The following is a 21706-nucleotide window of genomic DNA, read 5'->3' on the forward strand; positions in this document are numbered from 1 at the left end:
AACCAGTGTTTGCCTTGAAGAGATCTCCACCCAGCAGTTCCCACGAAGCTCCCACGTGGATACCCAAATCTCCCAAGTTGGTCTACTTCGTCGGACTTTCCCCATTTTCTTGATAGTTCGTTTCCTGCCAATGTCTTCATCATTTTACAACCTCCAGAAAATTAAAAAAACGCAGATTCAGCACTGTACTCCTTTGAAAGATCTGATGGGCCTGAGACTTGAAATTCACTTAGGGAAAACAGTGGAAATACCCAAGTTATCCTCTGATGATCATCTGACAAAAAAACCCAACTCCTTAAGAATACTAAGGGGAAAATAATGTAGATGCTCCCTGCTAAACCAGGCAGATTTTAAGGAGGCACCAATAAGGAACACAAAATGACCGGGGCTCACGTACAGAAACTGCACACTACTTTCTGTTATTCCTAGATGTGTGTGCGGCCTTTGAGTTTTAACGTTACCCTGCTAGAAACTCAATGATGAAATGACTTTAAAAGGACGATTCTTTTAAGAGTAGGTTTGAACAAAGAGAAAATAACTCCTTGTTTTGGTGTCACTTGCATACTTGGCCACTGGGGGCCATGATAGATCTTCCTAGAGTCCTGGGTCTGGCCAGGCAGCACATGACTAATTCACACCCACGCGCCCTAAATGCATACCAGCAGGAGGCCTAGTCAGGCCTTGCTACTCATCATCCCAATAGCTAGTGCACTGACTTCAACCCGGGCCTTCATAGTTTCAGGAAAGACTTCTTATAAAACCTACTGCATAAAAACCACAGGTTATAAGAGAAAATTAAAAGTTGCCAGTAGGTTTCCCATAAATGTGGGGAATTTATTTTGTTTGTTTGTTTGTTTGTTTGTTTGTTTGTTTTGGGGGTATTATAACCTCAACTATTCTCTACTTCCCTCTTCCTCCCACCCTAACCTCCTGGGCACACACTAAGGAAGAGCAAGAAGGTATCTATCCACAGCCAGCAAGAGTGTCCTCACCAGAAAGCAATTCGGCTGGGCCTGATCTGTGGTTTCTGCCCTACAGAGCTGTAATAGCCTACATCGCTCTTGTCTGAGCCGTGTGGTATCTGTCACAGCAGCTCACGCTGCCTGACATAATGTGCAAGCATGGAAGGGGCACGCCGGGCAGGCTTGGCATATGTCGGACCTGTCCGATGAAGCCCAGGTACCCTGAGCAGCAGCTGATCTCCCTCCTTCCTCTTCAGAGGGTGGCTGGCCTGATTGATGGGGTCATCCTCATTTTCAACTCAGTCAGCAGCCCTGTCACCTCTGGCACACTTAAGTGGATTATCCTCTAACTTGGCCACCATTAGTGTTGAGGGTGCTATGCTGGTCTCTCTGACTTGCTCTTTGTTTAGTTTTTGTCCTTCCCTATTTTATTACAGTAGGGATATCAGGAAGGATACTATCTGCTGAGCTTTTGCAACAATATAAAGCATACAATAAAAATGGCAGCCAGAGTGCAGCACATTCGATACCTTTGATACGAAAAGAAGGACTTTCTTTTGGCAAAAGGCTCTGATTATTCATCAACATTAGAGTCTGGCTAAATCTATTGGTCTTTTTAAACCAAATATTTGGTTTTGTTTTATTTTTTTCAAGTTATTTGGCTTAATGGCAAGCACCTTTACCCACTGAGCCACCTAACTGTCCCCGTAAGTTATTTTAAATACCATGCAGAATATATCAATGCCATATACAATATTATTAGCATTTTATTTGTAAAAGAATTCAAGTATAGGATGTTCCTTTAAAAGTAAATTGATTATAGTTGTGTAGCTTGGTGTTTTTGTGGGATTCTGAACAGAGAGAGGGTAGGCTGTTTCTGACGCTGTTGCCTGCCCTTGGAAACCTTGTCTTGTTGCCTCATTCAGTCTTGATACAAGGTATGTGCCTAGTCTTACTGCAACTTGATACGCCATGTTTAATTGATATCCCTGGGAGCCCTGCCCTTTTCTGAAGAGACATGAAGAGGTGGATGGTGAGGGGGGATGTGGAGCGGAGGGGCGGGGAGCAGAGACGGAAGGAAAAACTGGTCAGGATTAATAAAAAAAATTTAAAGTGGTTTGAAAATAAACTTAAATTTAAAAACTTCAATACACACTGACTCTAATAAAAAAGTTCAGAAGTGATGTCGGACATATGATCATGCTTCTGCCTTCAAAGTTATCTCTAAATATTTCTCAAAAATATTCTAAAAGATAACCAAAGTCAAAAGCATGTAATATCACCCATACAGAGGAGAATAGTAATCATTAAGTAACATCAATAAGGTAATCTTTTAAACAGGGTTGCTTTCTAGACATTTTTATTTCCTTTTGGAAGCCACACAGTAATTCAAATTAATATTTATCTCAGAATGTGACTACTTGCTTTAGGTTTATAGAGTCATGGTTGGTTGGTAGGTTGAGGCAGGAGATCTCTATGTACCTTGGCTAGTCTGGAACTCATTATGTTAACCAGGCTAGCTTTCAACTTACAGAGATCCACCTGCCTCTGCTTCCCAAATGCTGAGATTAAAGGTGTGCATTTCTGCACCTAGCAGATATCCCTTTGGAAAAAAGAAGAGAAAAAACAAGTTGGGAAATGCCGGCCATGGTACTCATGCCTTTAATTCCAACACTGGCAGATGCAGGAAGATCTGAGTTCAACAAAACTAAAATGTGAGTTACAGGCCAGCCAACCAAGACTACACACTGAGAATCTACCTTTAATAGTAATAGTCATAGTCATAGTCATAGTTTGGTTTTTTTGTTTTTTTGTTTTTTGGGGTTTTTTTGGTTTTTGAGACAGGGTTTCTCTGTGTAGCCCTGACTGTCCTGGAACTCACTTTGTAGACCAGGCTGGCCTCAAACTCAGAAATCCGCCTGCCTCTGCCTCCCGAGTGCTGGGATTAAAGGCGTGCGCCACCACGCCCAGCTGTCATAGTCTTAGTAATAAACTTGGGAAGTAGTTTAAATGAAAAGAAGACTGGACTCAAAGATCTTGTCCTCCATCCAACCCTCTGCACAGCTAACTCATGCGTGTGTTCAAACAAAACCCTCAATTTCTTGTTTTTCTATAGGTAGAGGAGAGGTAGATCAAATACAGTCACAATGGGAATATCCTACCTCAGCCTGCAGGAGAGGCACTCAGGCTTGCTAGTAAGAGATTTGCCTTTCCACTAGTACTGCTCTGTGTCCACTGCATGAAAGCCGTGTGTGTGTGTGTGTGTGTGTGTGTGTGTGTGTGTGTGTGTGTGTGTCTGTGTGCGTATAAGAATGAGGTTTGGGCACATTTATTTGTGTGTACACATGTGCCTGTGTCTGTGAAGTCCAGACAACCTTAATTGTGGTTCCTCAGGAGACAGGTACCTTTATTTTCTGAGACCTGGTCTGCCTCTCATTGGGACCTGGAACATATTGATCATGAGAGGCTGCAGGCAAGTGAGACCAAGGATCTGATTGTCTCCACCTTCCTGATGTTGGGCTTGCCATGTGGGTTAAACTCAGGTCCTTGTGTTTGCACTGAGCGAGTTCACCGTGTCCTAACTCCCTAGTCCAGAAAGCTTGGCATTCTAAGTCACTCTAACAGAGACCTGCAAACTCCAGGCTCCAAGAGAAATAAAGATGGGGAGACTAACTAACTGCTCTTCCATTTTCTACACACATCCATTCCTTTTCTGGTTCTCTGTAGCGTGAGGATGCCACAATCAAATTCTCACTCTGTGAACACGCGAATGAGCGCTCACACACACATACACACACCTAACACAAAGGTAAACATTAGAAGACATGCCTGGACTTGCATTAAGATTTTCATTCTTTACCTTCGTCCACAGAATCTGAAGTGCTGCTTTTATCCAGAGAAAGGTACTCATTCTTATTCAAGTCCAGTGACTTGGAGGGTGCTCTGCTTATCCTCTTTTCTGAAGCTAGCGAAGGACTTTTTCTCACATTTCTCTCGCTCTGGGAATCCTCTTTTCCTAGTCCCTAAAAGATAAACAATTCGGTTTAAAAGATAAACAACAACAACAACAAAACATAAACAAAAACCTGATTTGAAGCGTAGGTCTTACAGCAAGAACTTTAATATTAAATATGAAGAGTGCTGCTTTCAGGATTGAATGCTACCCTTGATATGTCAGGAGGTACCGAAGACCTTTCTTCACACAGTGAAGAAGGGCAAACATATGAAGAATATCACATAGAAGGGATTCAAAGGAAGTCACCAGCGTGTGAGTGGCTGGAGCACAAAGGAAAGAAAACAGAAGACAACAATACAAGGGGACAATCGGGTCTTTCGGGACAGACAATGAGAGAAGCCAAACCCAGGTTAGTTTCCTTAGCAGGTGCCCACCTCTCTCAAAAGAAGGCACTAAAGTAGAAATGGAAGGACCATAAAGAAATAGGAGTCATTTAGGGGTGCAGTGGGGAGAGGAGATTAACTTCACAACAAGCCCACTGGTCCTACCATTGAGACAGAAAATTAAAGTATAACAAAATACAGTATTTATACTTCTTGGGCATGATTAATGAGGACAGGTCATTTCTATAGTAACAGACGTACTGGTAGGTAAAGATATTAAACGATGGTCATTAAATGTAAATGCTATTGTTACATTACAATTCAAGTAGAATTAACTATAATCAGTGAGACAAGTACAAAATATGTATTAACTATACAGAAACCTTCCTCTTTGCCCTGTCTGTGTGTACACGGATATAAGAGCATACAAAGCATATATCCAACCCTTCTCTTTCTGCCCTAGAAGATCCTTGCCCAGCACTGAACGGATTCTCAGCTCCAGGGAGAACACAGGGTTTAACCATTGGTCAGTCAGGAAGCCGAGTGGTAACTGGGACCCAGCACACAACTTATTAAAGAGTTAGACCACCGTATCCAGAGAACTGACTCTTCAAGCAGAGAGTGCAGCCAATAATCAAGAGTTGGTCTGTTTGGGGATTGCATAGTAGCGAGCAGTAGGCTGGCTTGGTGGGCTCAGAGTTTCTCTAAGAGTCAAGTAAAGCGCCACACTGTACCTTCTTACTAACTAAACTTTATTCCTATGATAGGAATATTGGCAAATACTTATATAAAAAGTAAGAATGGGGCTGGAGAGATGGCTCAATGGTTAAGTTCACTGACTGCTTTTCCAGAGGACCTGAGTTCAATTCCCAGCACCCACATAATGACTTAAAACTGTCTATAACTCCAGTTCTAGGGAACCCAACACCTTCACAAAGGCATACATGCAGGCAAAACACTAATGTGCATAAAATAAACTGTTTTAAAAGAAAGACAGAATTAACAAATTTGTTGGCATTTATATTTTTTATCTCCAGATAGTTTCCTGTATTTTACAAGAAATACTCATTTTATAACAATTTTCATCTAGAAAACAGTTGTTTCTGATCTTTGCTATTTTTTAATTTGATGAAAGTTTAAAAAAAAAATCAAACAAGGTGAAAAACAGACAACTTTTGCTAATCTCTAAGATCTGAGACTCACACATAATCCTCCTTGGAAAAAAGACCCAGGAGTCTGAAAACACCTGTGTACATCAACAAGAATAACACTGACCTATTGCATTCTTTTCCATCCTATTCACTACTAAGGATGGACAACTTCTTTCAGGGACAGAACTAGAGGTAGGACCAGCAGGCTAAGTATTCCAGAAGGGGACACATTAGACAGGGGAGATAGGACAACAAAGTGACAGACTGGAGTCCCGAGAACCCAGCCTTTGGCAAATGGATAATGATTCTGCAAGAAGTCCTCCATCTTGTTCCCAGACCTCACTTGAGTGTCCCACATACAAAAATTAACTTCCAGAATGACATCCCTTGTGCAGAAGTAGATCCCTAAATGTCTCCTAGAGCATATGTTTTATAAAAGCAGGCTGATGTAGAAGCATGAGGGAGAATGGCTGTTAAAGCAAGTGTAGAACTCGGGGGGCCTTACACATGGTAAAACCTATCAGTGTTTTCTAAACGTTTACCCAGAAGAGATGCTAGGAGCATCTGATGGGTCTAAAAAATAGAACTATTGTATCTTGGCTATTCCGAGCTTCTGGGCTAATGCCCACTTATCAGTGAGTGCATACCATGTGTGTGCTTTTGTGATTGGGTTACCTCTCTCCGGATGATATCCTCCAGATCCATCCATTTGCCTAAGAATTTTGGAGGGGAAACCAGGAAAGGGGATAACATTTGAAATGTAAATAAAGAAAATATCTAATAATAAAAAAAAAGAATGTCAGAAGAGGACATAAGATCCTGTAGAACCAGATGATTCTCAGCTCCCATATGCGTGGTGGAAACCAAACCTAACTCCTCTGGAAAAACAGCCAGTGCTTTTTAAATATAATATATATTATGTTTTATAAATTTTTAAATAAATTATATATGTACAAGTTTTTTTTAAAAAAAATAGAACTATTCCTAACTACACAGCACAGTCTTTCAATAAGAACAGCCTCTGCCTTTAGGGCACTTAATGAATGCTAGGAATCTTTCTCAGTACCTTCACAGCGAGTGATTCACTTAATTCTTGTTTTAGAAATCCTATGAGTTTTTAACTCTCACCTTGTAGCTGGGAAAACAAAGAGAAAGCTTAAGCAGTTAACTTACTTAAATACCCAGCATAGGCAGGCTCTAACTCTCAAACGCTGTTCTAAAATCAGACCATTCCAGCTGCGGGTTCCAAACAGGAAAAGCTGTGTTAAAGCACTCTGCTCTTAGAAAGTAGTATCTAGGGCCCGAGAGATGGCTCAGCAGTTAAGAGCACTGACTACTCTTCCAAAGGACCTGAGTTCAAATCCCAGCAACCACATGGTGGCTCACAACCACCCTTAACTAGATCTGACGCCCTCTTCTGGAGTGTCTGAAGACAGCTACAATGTACTTACATATAATAAATAAATAAATCTTAAAAAAAAAAAAAGAAAGTGATATCTAAATACCTTCTTCTTCACTAAGAAAAAGGTTCATCAAAACGTTCTAATGTGCATGGGACACGGAAAAAGAAAAGGAAACATGAAAGATTAGTGGTCAGTTTAAAAAGACAGGAGCTCCTCTGAAGGGGCTGAAATTGGCAGAGGAGACACAGAGTATCAAATAACAGGAACAGTGAGCCAGGTGTGTTTGTAAATTCCTACACCCTCTGTACCAGGGAGAGTGAGGAAGAAGACAACACAGGTTCAAGGTCTGTCCAAGACACATGACAAGACTTTGTCTAAAAAAAAAAAAAAAAAATCACGACTCCAAGTGATTGAAATTCAGTAAAATTTAAAGCTAATACATGTATGAGACTTGAAAAAAAATGAAGTTCACCAGCTAACTAAAAAGCCCAGTTGGACTGTCATATTTAATGTGTTATTTAAGAAGTTTCTACTAAAAAGAAAGAAAGAAGTGTTCCCTGTAACCAAGCCTGTGCAAACAGCTCATCTTTCCCCATTCAAAACACATTTTCTCCATCATACACATATTCCTTACTCTTGAGGTAATTCTGCTGACTACAAGTTCCTTGTTATATTTTAAGCAGCACTTAGTGTTCTTATATATGTTGCTTAAGAACCTGCTGGTAGCTCTGTGCCTCAGCCATCTTTGAAGAACAGCACATACTATCCCTATGTAACCTCTGCTACTTAGAGACAGCCAAACATCCCAAGCTTTTGGACACTCTCAATACATTGCATCTTTGACTTGCTCTGATCCTATGATTAACAGCCCTCGGTATCGGGGGCAGGTTTTGAGGAACAGCGGATACTGACTCTTTTCGGTGAGTTCCCGTCCAATGGCTCTGTTTCTGAAGCTCTGCTAACTGACTCCTGTGTAAAGCTGACGGCCTTGGAGAACTTCTCATCTCTTTCCCCAGCGTCATCCACGCTGCTTCTTCCTGGACTTCTGTAGGAAACACAGCATTGCAGAAGCATAAGGTCACCTCCACAAACACAGTCCTTCATGCTCTCTCTGGGGTGTTTGCTAGCCTAACGCATCTCAACAAAGAATAGATGATTAAGCTACCTTCTTAAAGACACCAGCTGACTTTATTCTTGAAAATAAAACATATGTTCATATGCAAATTTAAACAATTCAGAAACTACCAAAAAACGTAATGAAATACAAGTAGCCCCAGCTGATCTGATGTGTGTGGCTTAAAGTTGCATTGTAAAACCACAGAGCTTCAAAGTTTGGGAAGATGTTTGAGTTGGGTGCCATTGGGCACCAGAAGGCAGTTTTACATCATCTTGCTTCTGACTTAGTCTCAGCGGAGGTAACCAGGCCTTCTAGGAGGTAGAAGCGCCTCCTGTCTAAATATAATGGTCACCAGTCAGGCTGAGGCAAGACAGAAAGACGGGAATGCTGGGAGGGAGATAGGCCACTTTGCTCTGATTTCTGGTTTGCTTTTCCTTCTAGCTGGGCGTCAGGAAACTTCAACACAAATGACAAAATCCAGACTGCTGGCAACAAGGCAGGGGAAGTGGCACAGACCTGCAATCCCAGCTCTCAGAGGCAGAGGCAGGGAGATCTCTTTGAGTTCAGGGCTGGGCTGGTCTACAAAGGGAGTTCCAGGAGAGCCAGAGCAACACAACCCTGTTCAAAACAAAACACCTGTCTTGAAAGCTAGTCCTAGTTTTCCTGAACTCATCGGAAATAAGGATGTCCAAGCAACCAACCATCTGTGCTGAGTTAAGATGAGAACGGTGTCCGGGGGCTGAACCGCGCCAGCATGCCTCTCATCCCTAAATCTGAGCAGTGTACCACATAAAGTCACATTATAGTTTCTTTTATAAAAGAAAAAATTTAAGTAAAATAAGTAAGCCCATTTATATATTCTTATTTAATTTCTAAATCTTTAACTTTTAAACCTTTTTTAAATCATGAAGCCTTGGGATGAATTATATACCCTTTAAACAATATAACTTTTAAAAGGACAGCGCCATATATTCACATACATTCACTGTAAAGAAAATGACTCATTGCTCTCTTGAGAGGTCCTACACCCATGTCTCAGATGTGTTCCTTTTCCTTAAAAGTAGCTCTTGTCTCCCTGTCTCTATTTTTTTGCTCCCTCCCCACCGCCTTGCGCTTAAATCAAACATGGACTAGCACCGGTCTCTCTTATCTACTTAACAAACCTGGTTTACTCTCACTTGTCCTGAAATTCTTTTCTGTGCTGAGGATCCAACTTTACCAGAGATCCTGAGTTCAAAATTCCCAGTCACCATGTGGTGGTTCACAACCATCTGTAATGGGATCTAGCTGATGCCCTCTTCTGATGTGTCTAAAGACAGCCACAGTGTTCTCATATAAATAAAATAAATAAATCTTAAGAAAAAACCAAAAGCTAAGAAGTATTATATTCCTATCCTAGTTAAGGTTACGATTGCTGGTGGGGGGGAGGGGAGTGAAGGGTTTATTTGGCTTACACTTCCATATCACTGTTCATCTTCAAAGGAAGTCAAGACAGGGATTCAAGCACGGACTGGAACCTGGAAGCAGGAGTTGACGCAGAGGTCGTGGAGGGGAGCTGCTTATTGGCTTACTCTCCATGGCTTGTTCAGCCTGCTAGCCTAGGGATAGCACCACCCACAATGGGTTGCCCTGCCCCCATCAATCACTAATTAGTGAAATGCCTTACAGCTGTCTCTTAGAGAGGCATTTTCTCGTTGAGGTTCCCTCCTCTGATGACTCTAGCTTGTGTCAAGTGGACATAAAATAAAATAAATCAGCACAAGCCCTATTTAACTCTGCCTGAATAATGATTAATAGGCCTGCTACCAGCTCCCTCCTGGATAGGCAGAATTGTGGGACTCCATGGATGCAAGAGAGGAAAATGAAAAAAAAAAAATCCTCTAAATAGCTTACCAGTTGAGTGTGGAGATCTCAGGAGCTTAAGGAGGATGGGAGTTAGAAAGGAGAGAGGAAAGGAAAGAAGGGAATGCAAGAGTGAGAACAGAGACAAAGAACATGGAGAGCTGAGGTTTGAAGCAGACTTCTGTTTTCAGAGGGAAAAGGAGCAAGAGAGAGCCAGGCACGAGGATCCTGCTCCACATTTTCTTAGAAAACAGTCACCCGGAGAAGAAGACAGCTTCACTGGTGACCTCCAATGTGCATGAGAGACTCGGTCTAGATACGTATTCTTTCCTGCTTCAGACGCTACGAAGTTCACAGGTCAGCAGAGACCTTGAAGGCCACTGAATCTAACTGTTCATAGATGGGGAAACTGAGGCCTGGGAATGTCCAAAGGTTTGCCTGAGATATCTCAGCTACAAAGCACAATCCAGATCCTATTGACTCTCAAGGTCCCAAGGCTCTCCGCGTTAGTAACCTGATTTTCTACACCTTTTCGGTACCTAAGGACTACTAGTAAACTTTATTAATGACAGCAGGGTAATGGAAAAATGTGAACTTTACAGGAAAGTTATAAAATATGCATGGGTAGCCATGTGAAAAAAAGACTATAAAAATATTGATGTAAACTGAGACAACATAGGTTGGAGCAGACTGCCCAGAGGAGAGGAGCGTCTGTGTATGTATTCAGACTTTCAACATATTTACATTATAAGATTTGGAGGGCTGCAGAGATGGCTCAGCCGCTACCCGATAGGCAACCAACCAAAAAGGCAAATGGTCCTTGGATCTTGGCTTCTCTCATTTAGCCTAATGTAAAATGCTACAGAATTTTAATGTATTATCTTTGTTTATTGAGGCTATGGTCTCAATTAACATTGATAAGGTACATTTTTTTTTAACTTGGAGAGTTAGTAAAATATTCACACTTCTTAATGAACAGCTGTCCAAATAATCTCTCTACTAATTTCTTTATCACACTATAGCAGCACATGACCCTGACATTACCATTGCTTGCATCCCCCACGGCACGGTCAGCTCCTTTGACTAAGGTGATCGGTGTCTACTGAATGTGGGACACATGCCACGGTGCTAGGGAGACTTTGAGGAAAAGTCATGAAACCACCCTAACCCTCAAATTGCTCTAGTGTCTCCTGTGAGATCTCACCAGCCCCTGCTCCAGATCCTTAATAAAAAGGCTTTCTAGTAGTAAATTCTAAGAGTCATAGCCTCATCTCTAACATTTCTTCACGTCCCACACGTGCTTACCAACTTAGCAAATGAGTCTCTTCTCTCCCAACTTGCACTCTACCAACAAGAGGGCAAACCGCACCAAACGATGAGTTCAAAGAAATTCAGAACTGAAACGACCTACAATGATCCCACTGTGATGGGCCATAATGCACCTTGACACTCTACGTTGCTTCACTGTACCTTGGCTGCACATTTTCTTCAACTGATAACAAGTGTTCCATTTCTTCAGCGTTTAAGCCTAGCTCCGTGCCATAGTTCTGCTGGAGCAGTTGCCAGAACTCCTGTCTGGTCAGGCTCTAAGATGACAGAAACATTGCGTGACTATTGGAAAATGCAACAGATAACGTAACTGTAATTCAAAGCACAAAGGCCAAAGTCAGAGGAGCCGTGGTGTGAGCAGTCAAGGTGTGGCTCGGATAGATCCTGGCCTATTTGTCTCCCTATTTTCTATTTTTAAAAAAAAGGGTTAATGGGAGCTGGGCATAATAGCTTAGTGGTTGAGAACTGCATATCATCCACAAGGCTCTGCAGAGCTCCATCCCCATCGCTGAAAAGGAAAGGTTAAATATGCCCATTTGATAAGAGACATTCAAGAGGAAGTCCCATGGATAAGAGCACTGGCTGCTCTTCTAGAGGACCTGGGTTTGATTCCCAGCACCTGCATGGTGGCTCACAACCACCTATGACTCCAGTTCCAGGGGATCTTCTGGCCATCTCAGGCGCACGAGTGGTGCACAGACCTATATGTAGGCAAAAATGTAAGAATAAATAATTAAACCAAGAGTTAAATCGATAAACAGATAATCGTTTCTCACAGGGTTTAACCACATTCTCAAGGCCGATCTTGGGCTTGAGCTATTCTCCAAAGAAGTTGAAACTAAAAGGCACATTCCACTTAGAAAATGGTGGGTTTTCAAAGTGTGTATTAAAGAGGCTACTGTGCAGAAGTACACTTCAGTAAAGATGCTTAAAGTGATTTTTTTTCTATAAAAGTAAGTTACTTATCATTTCTGCTAATTACTGATCTGAAATCCATACAACCTATGATCACAATTCAGAGTTGTCCTAAATGTTAACTCAGAACCAAATTTTTTTTTTTTTCCGAGACAGGGATTCTCTGTGTAGCCTTGGCTGTCCTGGCACTCACTCTGTAGACCAGGCTGGCCTTGAACTCAAAAATTCACCTGCCTCTGCCTCCCGAGTGCTGGGACTAAAGGCATGCGCTACCAATGCCCGAGAACCAAAACTTCTAATTCACGATTGTATCTGAATATTTTAAGCATTTTTAGAACTTTGCACACCAATGAGCTCCAAATTACATTTTCCTAAAATATAAAATGCAAGAAAACAACCTTCAGAATACTAATTTACTTTTAGTAAATTCTAGCTTGCTTCCTTTATAGACAGCATGTCAGTGGTAAAGTTACCAAGTACAGCCGAGAAATGTACCCGTGGTTAAGAGTGCTTGCTGCTCCACCAAAGGACCAGTGGCCACATCCTAGCTCCCACATGAGGCAAGTCACAAACATCTGTAAATCTGTAACTCCAACTGACACACCCTTCGGGATTCCATGGGCATCACACACACACACCGACCCACTTAAAAAAAAAAAAACCTTAATCACCAAATAAAGCAAGCTGTAAACTATTTGGGAAAATAACATCATATCATAGTAACAGACTGGTCTCCGGGAACATTGCAATTAATTACATGATTAAGCAAGACAAGAGAGAGAGACAGCATGGTACTTGAAGCAACTGTCAATACGATCTTCCATCCATTCCACAGGTCTTTATTGGGAATGAAACCTGTGGCACCGCTCTAGATCCAAAGGGTATAAAAACAATCTCCGAATTTAGTACTCATGTCTGAAGGATACAGGGCACTCTTAAATCAGATGCACATGATCATGTGCTAATGGGCTGGAAGAGTCTATGGGATAGGGAAGTGCAAAAGGAGTTAATATTATTGAGGACCAAGGTGGCCAGATGAGGCTCCACCGAGGAGATAGGCTTCTGGGTAAGCTAGAGGACAGACGGATTCGTGAAGAAAAACTAGAAGAGATGGAGAGAAGACGACCAACCCATAGGGAGGGCAGAGATGGACAGAAGTAACATTAGTTATGAAGCTAGCAAGTAAGTCATCTCCTAGCCCAATCAGAGAAATGTTTCAAAGTTAAGAGGTTGAATGTAAAAATATATAATGGGGCCAAATGTATAAAGGCCCTGAATTCAGCCCCGGTGTTCAGCCCCTACAACAACCACCACCGCCTTTCCCTCCTCCCAGGAGCAGCTCTGTGTCCTGGTTTTTACTAGATGACTCTCCTTACACTTCATGGAACCAGGGAGCTTAAAAGGAAAATGGTCTGGACTTGCGGCAGCTATATCCCAGTTTGCCAAGATGACCACAAAACCAGCTGATGACAATTCAGATGTCATTATCTACACTTCAAAAATGTCAAAAATATTCAAAAACCTGCAATAAAGGAGGCAAGCTAAGAAAAACATGCCTCTTTGCTTCCAGCTGATTATGTGAACGCGGAGTAGAAATCCCAGGTTGGAGAACTCTAACTGAAAAATCACACATCTAGAAAACAAACTCTGCGATGCTCTCTATTTCCTACAACTGTCCTTTTAGCGGATGAAGTCTTCTCAAGTAGAATATCCAGAGAAGAAAAATATAAAGGCCCATTAGTGACAGTTAAGGATGCTCCTGTCCTTGGTCCTAAAGGGACTCGCCTTCTACCCCAGAGATTCTGTGTGGATTCTGTTTTCATAACAATAATTCATACTGTGAATTAACTAAGTCTTCCAGAGACATCATCATTGGAACCGTTTTCATATCGCAAAAGGATGGTTAGATAGCTTTACCAGAAGAAGGCGATTTTTCAGCACAACTGTGTTAGATTATTAACCGTTCACAAAAACTTTTTTTGAAATAATAGACGTTTCCGAAGATAAAAACTAAAGCAAACAAATGACTTGGTGGTGAACACTCAGCTTCCTAACGGTAAAAGACATGCAACTGGCGAGCAAAACCTGAGAACAAAATGCTATTTAAGTTAATTAGCAAGATAATTTCAACATACATTTTCATCCATTAGTTAAATGTAAATACATAATTGGTTAATGGGAAACAAAACAAAACTCATTTAATTCATGGTGCTAATTTGTTAAAAATGACTATTTCTGCAAGGTTGTCCAGCTGTCTCAAAAACGTGACTATTTACAATCACGCTATTCAAACATGCCAGTCTGATAGTCGCAACTTTTTCAGTATTTAGCAGCTGAGCCTTAAAAAAAAACAAAAACCGACCTAAATATTATTTGAAAGTCGACCACCTACCTGCAAAGGAGCGGAGCGGCTCTGGGTTCAGCCTGCAGATAGATAACTTGAGCAAAATAAAGATGAACCAAGCAGTAATCAGATAGGAGTCAAAAGTCAGCAGATCAATTTCTGGCCCAGAAAGCTTGGTATTCTAAGTACTCTATGGAGTCTTTATCCACAGTTAGAGCTTCAAAACTTTGATAACAGCTAAGCAAACTCGGTACTTCAGTTTCCTACTCTTTACGGGGCTCTTCGCCACGTAAAAGCCAGTGCTGTGTGAAGCTTCAGTTGTTGCTTCCTGGTTCTGAGCACCAGCCCTCTTTCCAGGGGGCCGGTCAGCCTGCAGAGCTGAAGTCACACCTCACTCGACAGGTTCCTAAGCCACGCCCACTGGAAGAGGCTAGGGAAAGAATGTTTTATTAAAGGGACGGTTCCGAATTTCTTCTACTGTACACGCTGATTAGCGACAGGGTGCAAATGGAAAGATCTTACATTTGCTCAAATAATGTAAAACACCTACTGCAATATTATTTTAACCCCACGTGAAAATTAACTATGTTAAAACTTAACCTCCCCATGACAACAGTTTTCAATTCAACTCTAGCGAGTCATTGATACCTATTCTTATTCCACATCAGCACTGACCAGTATTCGCTTCAGACTCCTGCCATCACAGCTAGCATAGATCCTATCCTGAGTACCCTAAATGGAATGTTGGGGAGTAGTCGGAAGAGCCAGCTCTTCAGGTGAGGCATTCGGCATGGCTTTCGTCACTGCAAAGTTTAAGGTGACGTCTCGATTACTCGATGACTCTTTACCTTGAAAACATCTCTGGCTTTAGTTCATTCAGAACAATTTCCTGGCAGAGTCCTGGACTATAACGAATAGGACACAGAGTCTCATCTACCAATTTTAATTTTTCCAAAAGAGAAATGTTTTAAATGAGAAATCAAGACTTGCCCTAATTTCTAACAGTTCTCTCTGTTAATTTAGTAAAGTGTACCTTCGGGTCAAATGTTGCTTGACTGACTACCAAGACCAGCTTTGAGAATACTAACGTCTAATGGCTTTACCAAGGTGACACTGAAGGGTCCCACACCCTCCTGTCAACCTAGTGTGGGTGGCACACACCTTTAATCCCAGCATTCAGGAGGCAGAGGCAGGTGGATCTCGTAGTCTACATTGTGATACAGTGAGTTCTAGGACAGTTAGAGCTACATAATAAAAAGACCTTACCAAGGAAGAAAGAAAGAAAGAGAGAGGGGGGGGGAGGGAGGGAGGAAGGAAGGAAGGAAGGAAGGAAGGACTCCACTCTTTCCTCTTCCTGGGAAGGAGGCACACTGGAGGCCGGCTTCCACTATGAAACTTTGGTGTATTGTACTGGGTTCTCATTGGTTGAAACTGTTAGGTACACATGCTTCCTCTGCTGACCAAATAACTGTGGCAATGTTTATCTGTCATTTTTGTTCTTGTCCCTCTTTCACTGACTACGGAAATCATTTGGGGAAAACAAACTTACCAGTCGATAGAATTGGTAGACACCAAAATTTAGTTTGCTTAAAGGAGAAAATAGAACCCCCCTCCCAAAGTTGGACCCTGAAGAACACCCAGGATGCAATGCATAAGTAGAAGAGGAATGGATGTCAAGAAGGGTTCAGGGGAAGAACAGAGCTAAGGGGGAAAATCCAGTTTCCTCATGGAGGAAGAAGACCAAGGTGTCAAACACTGCTGAAAGGTCAAGCAAGGTGAGCATGTGACCAGCAATGTATGGCAAATGCCAGCATCCAGAGGGTGAGGTCACCTGGCTCGGGTCACTAAGATGAGGTATGTGTGCTGTGGAGCTGGAGGGAGAGCAGGGTCATCGGGAGCAATGTGTGTCAGGCTGAATCACACGGCCTTTGCACTGTGGAACAGAACCTCGTGGGTTCATGCAGAAAAGGGACCATGTTACAGTCATGCTCCCAAAAGTCACCTTTAAAACTCCACTCAGTCACCTCAAGATAGATTAGTGTTAGAAAGAGCTGTCTAGGTGAATGATAAGGACCTACTGGTGACAGTAGACACGATGGGCAAAGAAGATATAAGAAACAAGGGTTTGACCATGGTTCTGGCTTGGATAGCTAGGCTGAAGTTAGATGGAGCTGTTCTGTCAACAAAAAGAATGATGGTGAGGATGGTGAGGATGATGGTGGTGGTGGTGGTGATGATGATGATAGGAACAATCTAGGAATGCATATTTTTGCCCTGCAGGCTATAAGCAAATATAATTAAAAGTATAATGTTGGTGTCTTTTTCATCAGGCAGATTTAAATTCTGCATTTATTAGATTTAGACTACCACCAGAGCCAAGTAACTCTGAAGAGCAGCCTCAGCTCTGCCAGTGTCCTGGGCGTGGCCTCAGGCAGGCTGAGCTCAGCTAGATAGGCTCACACACTGCTGGAAATGCCCTCACGTATCACAGGGACCCATTTCCTAGAGATTAGAAAGCTTCCTGCCTGCCACTCCGGTGGAGTCAAGCAGTCGTCAGAAAGTCGATGACAAGCATGACTGAGGCAAGGAGCTGGCTTTCAGGAACAACTTGCTGATAGCTCGTCTCTGCCTCATCTCCTTATATGTCTGTGCTGATTAAAGTCTGCCTGTGTGCAAGGAGACACAGTTAATATCCTGACTGTGACGGATATGTAGGGCCTGGCAGGTGGAGACTCTGGAGTTAGTGGAGACGGATGTCACCAGCTATATGGTCTCAATGAGCTTTGTCACTGACTATAAGACAGTGAACGAGACAGACACGGCCTTTGTCTTCCAAGAAAGGAAAAACAAAGCAAAGAATTGTAATTGCAGCCAGTGTTTATAAAGAGGAAATGCAAATGGAGGCAAAGATAAAGGCTACTTGGGGTTTATTAAGGCGACTCGGAACAAGGAGTGGGAAATCAGAGATCGAAATTTGTGGAGGGTGTTTGAAGACTACTGGACACACCCAGCAGGTAGAACATTTAAGAGAAGACATTGAAATATTTGAGCAAAAGGACCCAAATTATGAGTCCCTATGTAAACTTTTGAGGCAATAGTTGTTAAGCAAGAGGCAAAAATAAAGTGATAAAGTCCCCTTTATCTCACACACACACACACTCAAGAGTAAAAATAAAAGTCACAAAACCAAGCCAGTCACAGGCACATATTTTAAAAGCACAATTTGGCTGTAGTATTGTTGAGGCTTGGACAAACTGTTTCTGGAAAGGGCCATATAGTAAATATACGCTTGGTGAGCCATATGGTCTCTGTTGCAAATGCTCAACTCTGCTGGTGTCATGTGAAAACATAAACAAATGAGGATGGCTGCTTTCCAATAAAACTTTATTTATGGGCACTGAACTCAGAATTTCATATGATTGACAAGTATCAAGAAGTGTTATTCTTTTGTGTGGTGTGTGTGTTGGGGTGCACACACACACACACACAATTTTTAAAAATGTAAAATCAACTAGGCATGGTGGCACTTGGGAGGCAAAGACAGGAGTTCAAGGCTAACCTGGTCTGCAAGGTGAGCCACTGTCTGAAAAACCAAACCAACAACCTGCAGGAGTGAGGACTGGCTGGCTGGCTCCAGTGGGGGATGTGGGCTGCTTTAAATGAGCTGAAGCTGGGGTGGAGAAGACCCTGGTTCTTAAAATACGGCTGCATGGTTCACTACCAAAGCTGGAGAAAGCATTGATTGCAACACAAGAGTGCCACTGCCACTGTCATGTGGCCCTAAGTCCCGGGAGCTCAGTGTGCTGGTTAGAAGTGCTAAGCAAGGCACGTGCAAGGTACGTGCAAGGTACGTGCAAAGTCTGTAGAAACTGAAGTGCTATAAATCACTTCAAAAACAGGCAGCAGACAAATACCAGACACTGAAGATTCCTGTCAGGAGTTAATATTGGAAATACACTATCCTCTCCTATGTACTGTAACAAAGGAGTCTTATGAGTTGAAAAAAAAATAGTTCTATTAAAAACATTTTTTTCTACTTTCTTTCAAGGAGAGATCTCATGTACCCCAGGTTGGTCTAGAATTTGCTGCAGAGCTGAGGATGACCACAAACTTCTGATCCTCCTATCTGTCACTTCCCAGTGCTGGGATCGCAGATACTCCGTATTCTGTATACACTAGACTACCCTCTGCTACTGAGCTACACGCCCAGCTCCACCGACATTCTCTTTCAACGGCAGCAGGATGAGTCTAGCTCTTTCCTCCTTCTGTGTACTTTGCTGGAAGAATAAATAAAACGAATCCAAAAGCAGGCTCTTTAAAACATAATTTGGTCAAATAAAAATGGTTCTATAAGCCAGGTGTGTTGGTATAGACCTTTAATCCCAGCACTCAGAAGGCAGAGACAGGTGGATCTCTCTGATTTTGAGGCCAGCCTGGTCTACATATCACTGTTCTAGAACAGCCAGGGCTATGTAGAGAGACCTGGTCTCACAAAAACAAAGCAAACAAACAAAGAAATCTTTCTTTTAAATCAATTTGTCTTTAAAGTTTTCTCATTCAAGAAATAAACAAGATTTGCATATTTACATTTAGGAATTTTTCTTTGTTTTTTAGAGTATCACACAAGATCAATAAATCAAGAGCCAGATTGGTGGCACATACCTTTATCAATTCTTGGGAGACAGAGGTAGGAGGGTCTCTGTGAGTTCAAGACTGGCCTTGGCTTTATAGTGAGTTACAGGCCAATGCTACATTACAATGTTACAATAGGTCCTTGCCTCAATAAAAAGAAAACAAATCTAGCTAATGTACATTTTATCAATCTAAAAACAAAGGCAATCAAAAACTGAAAGCAAGCCCAAGGTTTTAGTTTGGGCTTTCTTTTCTTTCTTTCTTTCTTTCTTTCTTTCTTTCTTTCTTTCTTTCTTTCTTTCTCCTATTTTATTTTATTTTTTTGCTCCATGATCCTTTTCTTTCATTTTCTTTTTTAATTATTAGATATTTTCTTTATTTACATTTCAAATGCAAATATCCCCTTTCCTGGTTTCCCCTCTGAAAGCCCCTATCCCCTCCCACCTCCCCGTGCTCACCAACCTACCCACTCCTACTTCCTGGCCCTGGCATTCCCCTATACTGGGGCATACAGCCTTAACAGGGCCAAGGGCCTCTCCTCCCACTGATGACCAAGAAGGCCATCCTTTGCTACATATGCTGCTGGACCCATGGGTCCCTGTATGTGTACTCTTTGGTTGGTGGTTTAGTCCCTGGGAGCTCTGGGGGTACTGGTTGGTTCATCTCGTTATTCCTCCTATGGGGCTACTATCCCCTTCAGCTCCTTGAGTCCTTTCTCTAGTTTTTCTATTGGAGACCCTGTGCTCAGTCTAGTGGTTGACTAAGAGCATCCACCTCTGTATTGTCAGGCACTGGTAGAGCCCATCAGGAGAGAGCTATATCAGGCTCCTGTCAGCAAGCACTTGTTGGCATCCACAATAGTGTCTGGGTTTGATGACTGTGTATGGGATGGATCCCCAGGTATGGCAGTCTCTGGATGGCCTTTCCTTCATTCTCTGCTCCATGCTTTGTCTCTCTATCTCCTCCCACAGAAATTTTGTTCCCACTTCTAAGAAGGACCAAAGTATCCACACTTTGGTCTTCTTTCTTCTTGAGCTTCATGTGGTCTGTGAATTGTATCTTGGGTAATCCAAGCTTCTGGCCTAATATCCACTTATCAGGGAGTGCATACCAAGTGTGTTCTTTTGTGATTGGGTTCCCTCACTCAGGATGACATTTTCTAGTTCCATCCATTTGCCAAAGAATTTCATAAATTCATTGTTTTAATAGCTGAGTAGTACTCCATTGTGTACATGTACCACATTTTCTGTATCCATTCCTCTGTTGAGGGACATCTGGGTTCTTTCCAGCTTCTGGCTATTATAAATAAGGCTGCTATGAACAGAGTGGAGCATGTGTGCTTATTACATGTTGGAGCATCTTCTGGTATATGCCCAGGAGTGGTATAGCTGGGTCCTCAGGTAGTACTATGTCCAATTTTCTGAGGAACCACCAAATGGATTTCCAGATTGGCTATACCAGCTTGTAATCCCACCAGCAATAGAGAACTGTTCCTCTTTCTACACATCCTTGCCAACATCTGCTGTCACCTGAGTTTTTTTTATCTTAGCCATTCTGACTGGTATGAGGTGGTATCTCAGGGTTGTTTTGATTTGCATTTCCCTGATGACTACGGATGTTGAACATTTCTTTAGGTGCTTCTCAGCCATTTGGTATTCCTCAGTTGAGAATTCTGGGTGCCCTTGCATTTGGAGCCTAGATGTTCAGAAATGAGATTTCTTCTTGGTAGATTTTTTCCTTTGATGAGTATGAAGTGTCCTTATCTTTTTTGATGACTTTGGTTGAAAGTCGACTTTATCCAATATTAAAATGGCTACTCCCCCTTGTTTCTTGGGACCATTTGCTTGGAAAATTGTTTTCCAGCTCTTTACTCTGAGGTAGTGTTTGTCTTTGACACTGAGGTGCGTTTCATGTATGCAGTTTGTGTATTCAGTCTGTTAGTCTATGTCTTTTTATTGGGGAATTGAGTCCATTGATGTTAAGAGATATTAAGGAATAGTGACTGTTCCTCCCTAGTATTATTGATGTTATTTTTATGTTTGTGTGGCTATCTTCTATTGGATTTGTTGAAAGAAGATTACTTTCTTGCTTTTTCTAGGTGTAGTTTCCCTCCTTGTGTTGGAGTTTTCCATCTATTATCCTTTGTAGGGCTGGATTTGTGGAAAGATATTGTGTAAATTTGGTTTTGTCATGGAATATCTTGGTTTCTCCATCTATGGTAATTGGGAGTTTTGTTGGGTAGAGTAGCCTGGGCTGGCATTGTGTTCCCTTAAGGTCTGTATGACATCTTCCCAGGATCTTCTAGCTTTCATAGTCTCTTTTAAGAAGTCTGGTTTAACTCTGATAGGTCTGCCTTTATATGTTACTTGATCTATTTTCCTTACTGCTTTTAATATTCTTTCTTTGTTTTGTACATTTGGTGTTTTGATTATTATTTTGACAGGAGGAATTTTTTTTTCTGGTCCAATCTATTTGGTGTTCTGTAGGCTTCTTGTATATTCATGGGCATCTCTTTCTTTAGGGTAGAGAAGTTTTCTTCTATAATTTTGTTGAAGCTATTTACTGGCCCTTTAAGTTGGGAATCTTTGCTCTCTTCTAGACCTATTATCCTTAGGTTGGGTCTTCTCATTGTTTCCTGAATTTCCTGGGTGTTTTGGGCTAGGAGCTTTTTG

The 21706-nt window shown here is 41.9% G+C and overlaps 1 protein-coding gene and 1 non-coding gene across 8 annotated transcripts in view; one reads left to right on the plus strand and one right to left on the minus strand.

Moving 5' to 3' along the window:
- Gramd1c (GRAM domain containing 1C) overlaps positions 1-21706 on the minus strand; it is an 85031-nt gene that overhangs the window by 21288 nt on the left and 42037 nt on the right. For 6 of the 7 annotated variants that reach the window (XM_011245853.2, XM_006521894.3, XM_006521895.4 and 3 more), the window contains 3 exons: positions 11285-11400; positions 7768-7900; positions 3823-3985 (listed from right to left, as the gene is read on the minus strand). In XM_011245853.2, coding sequence (XP_011244155.1) covers positions 3823-3985; positions 7768-7900; positions 11285-11400 — 412 coding nt within the window. Of the gene's footprint in view, positions 1-3822; positions 3986-7767; positions 7901-11284; positions 11401-14450; positions 14800-21706 lie in introns of those variants that run through there. The other variant, NM_153528.2, reaches the window with a different exon arrangement.
- Positions 12215-12340, plus strand: Mir3470b (microRNA 3470b). Its single transcript, NR_037302.1, has one exon. It is a non-coding gene; the product is annotated as a microRNA 3470b (primary transcript).

Source organism: Mus musculus, chromosome 16 (assembly GCF_000001635.26).
Source record: "Mus musculus strain C57BL/6J chromosome 16, GRCm38.p6 C57BL/6J".
NCBI lineage: Eukaryota > Metazoa > Chordata > Mammalia > Rodentia > Muridae > Mus > Mus musculus.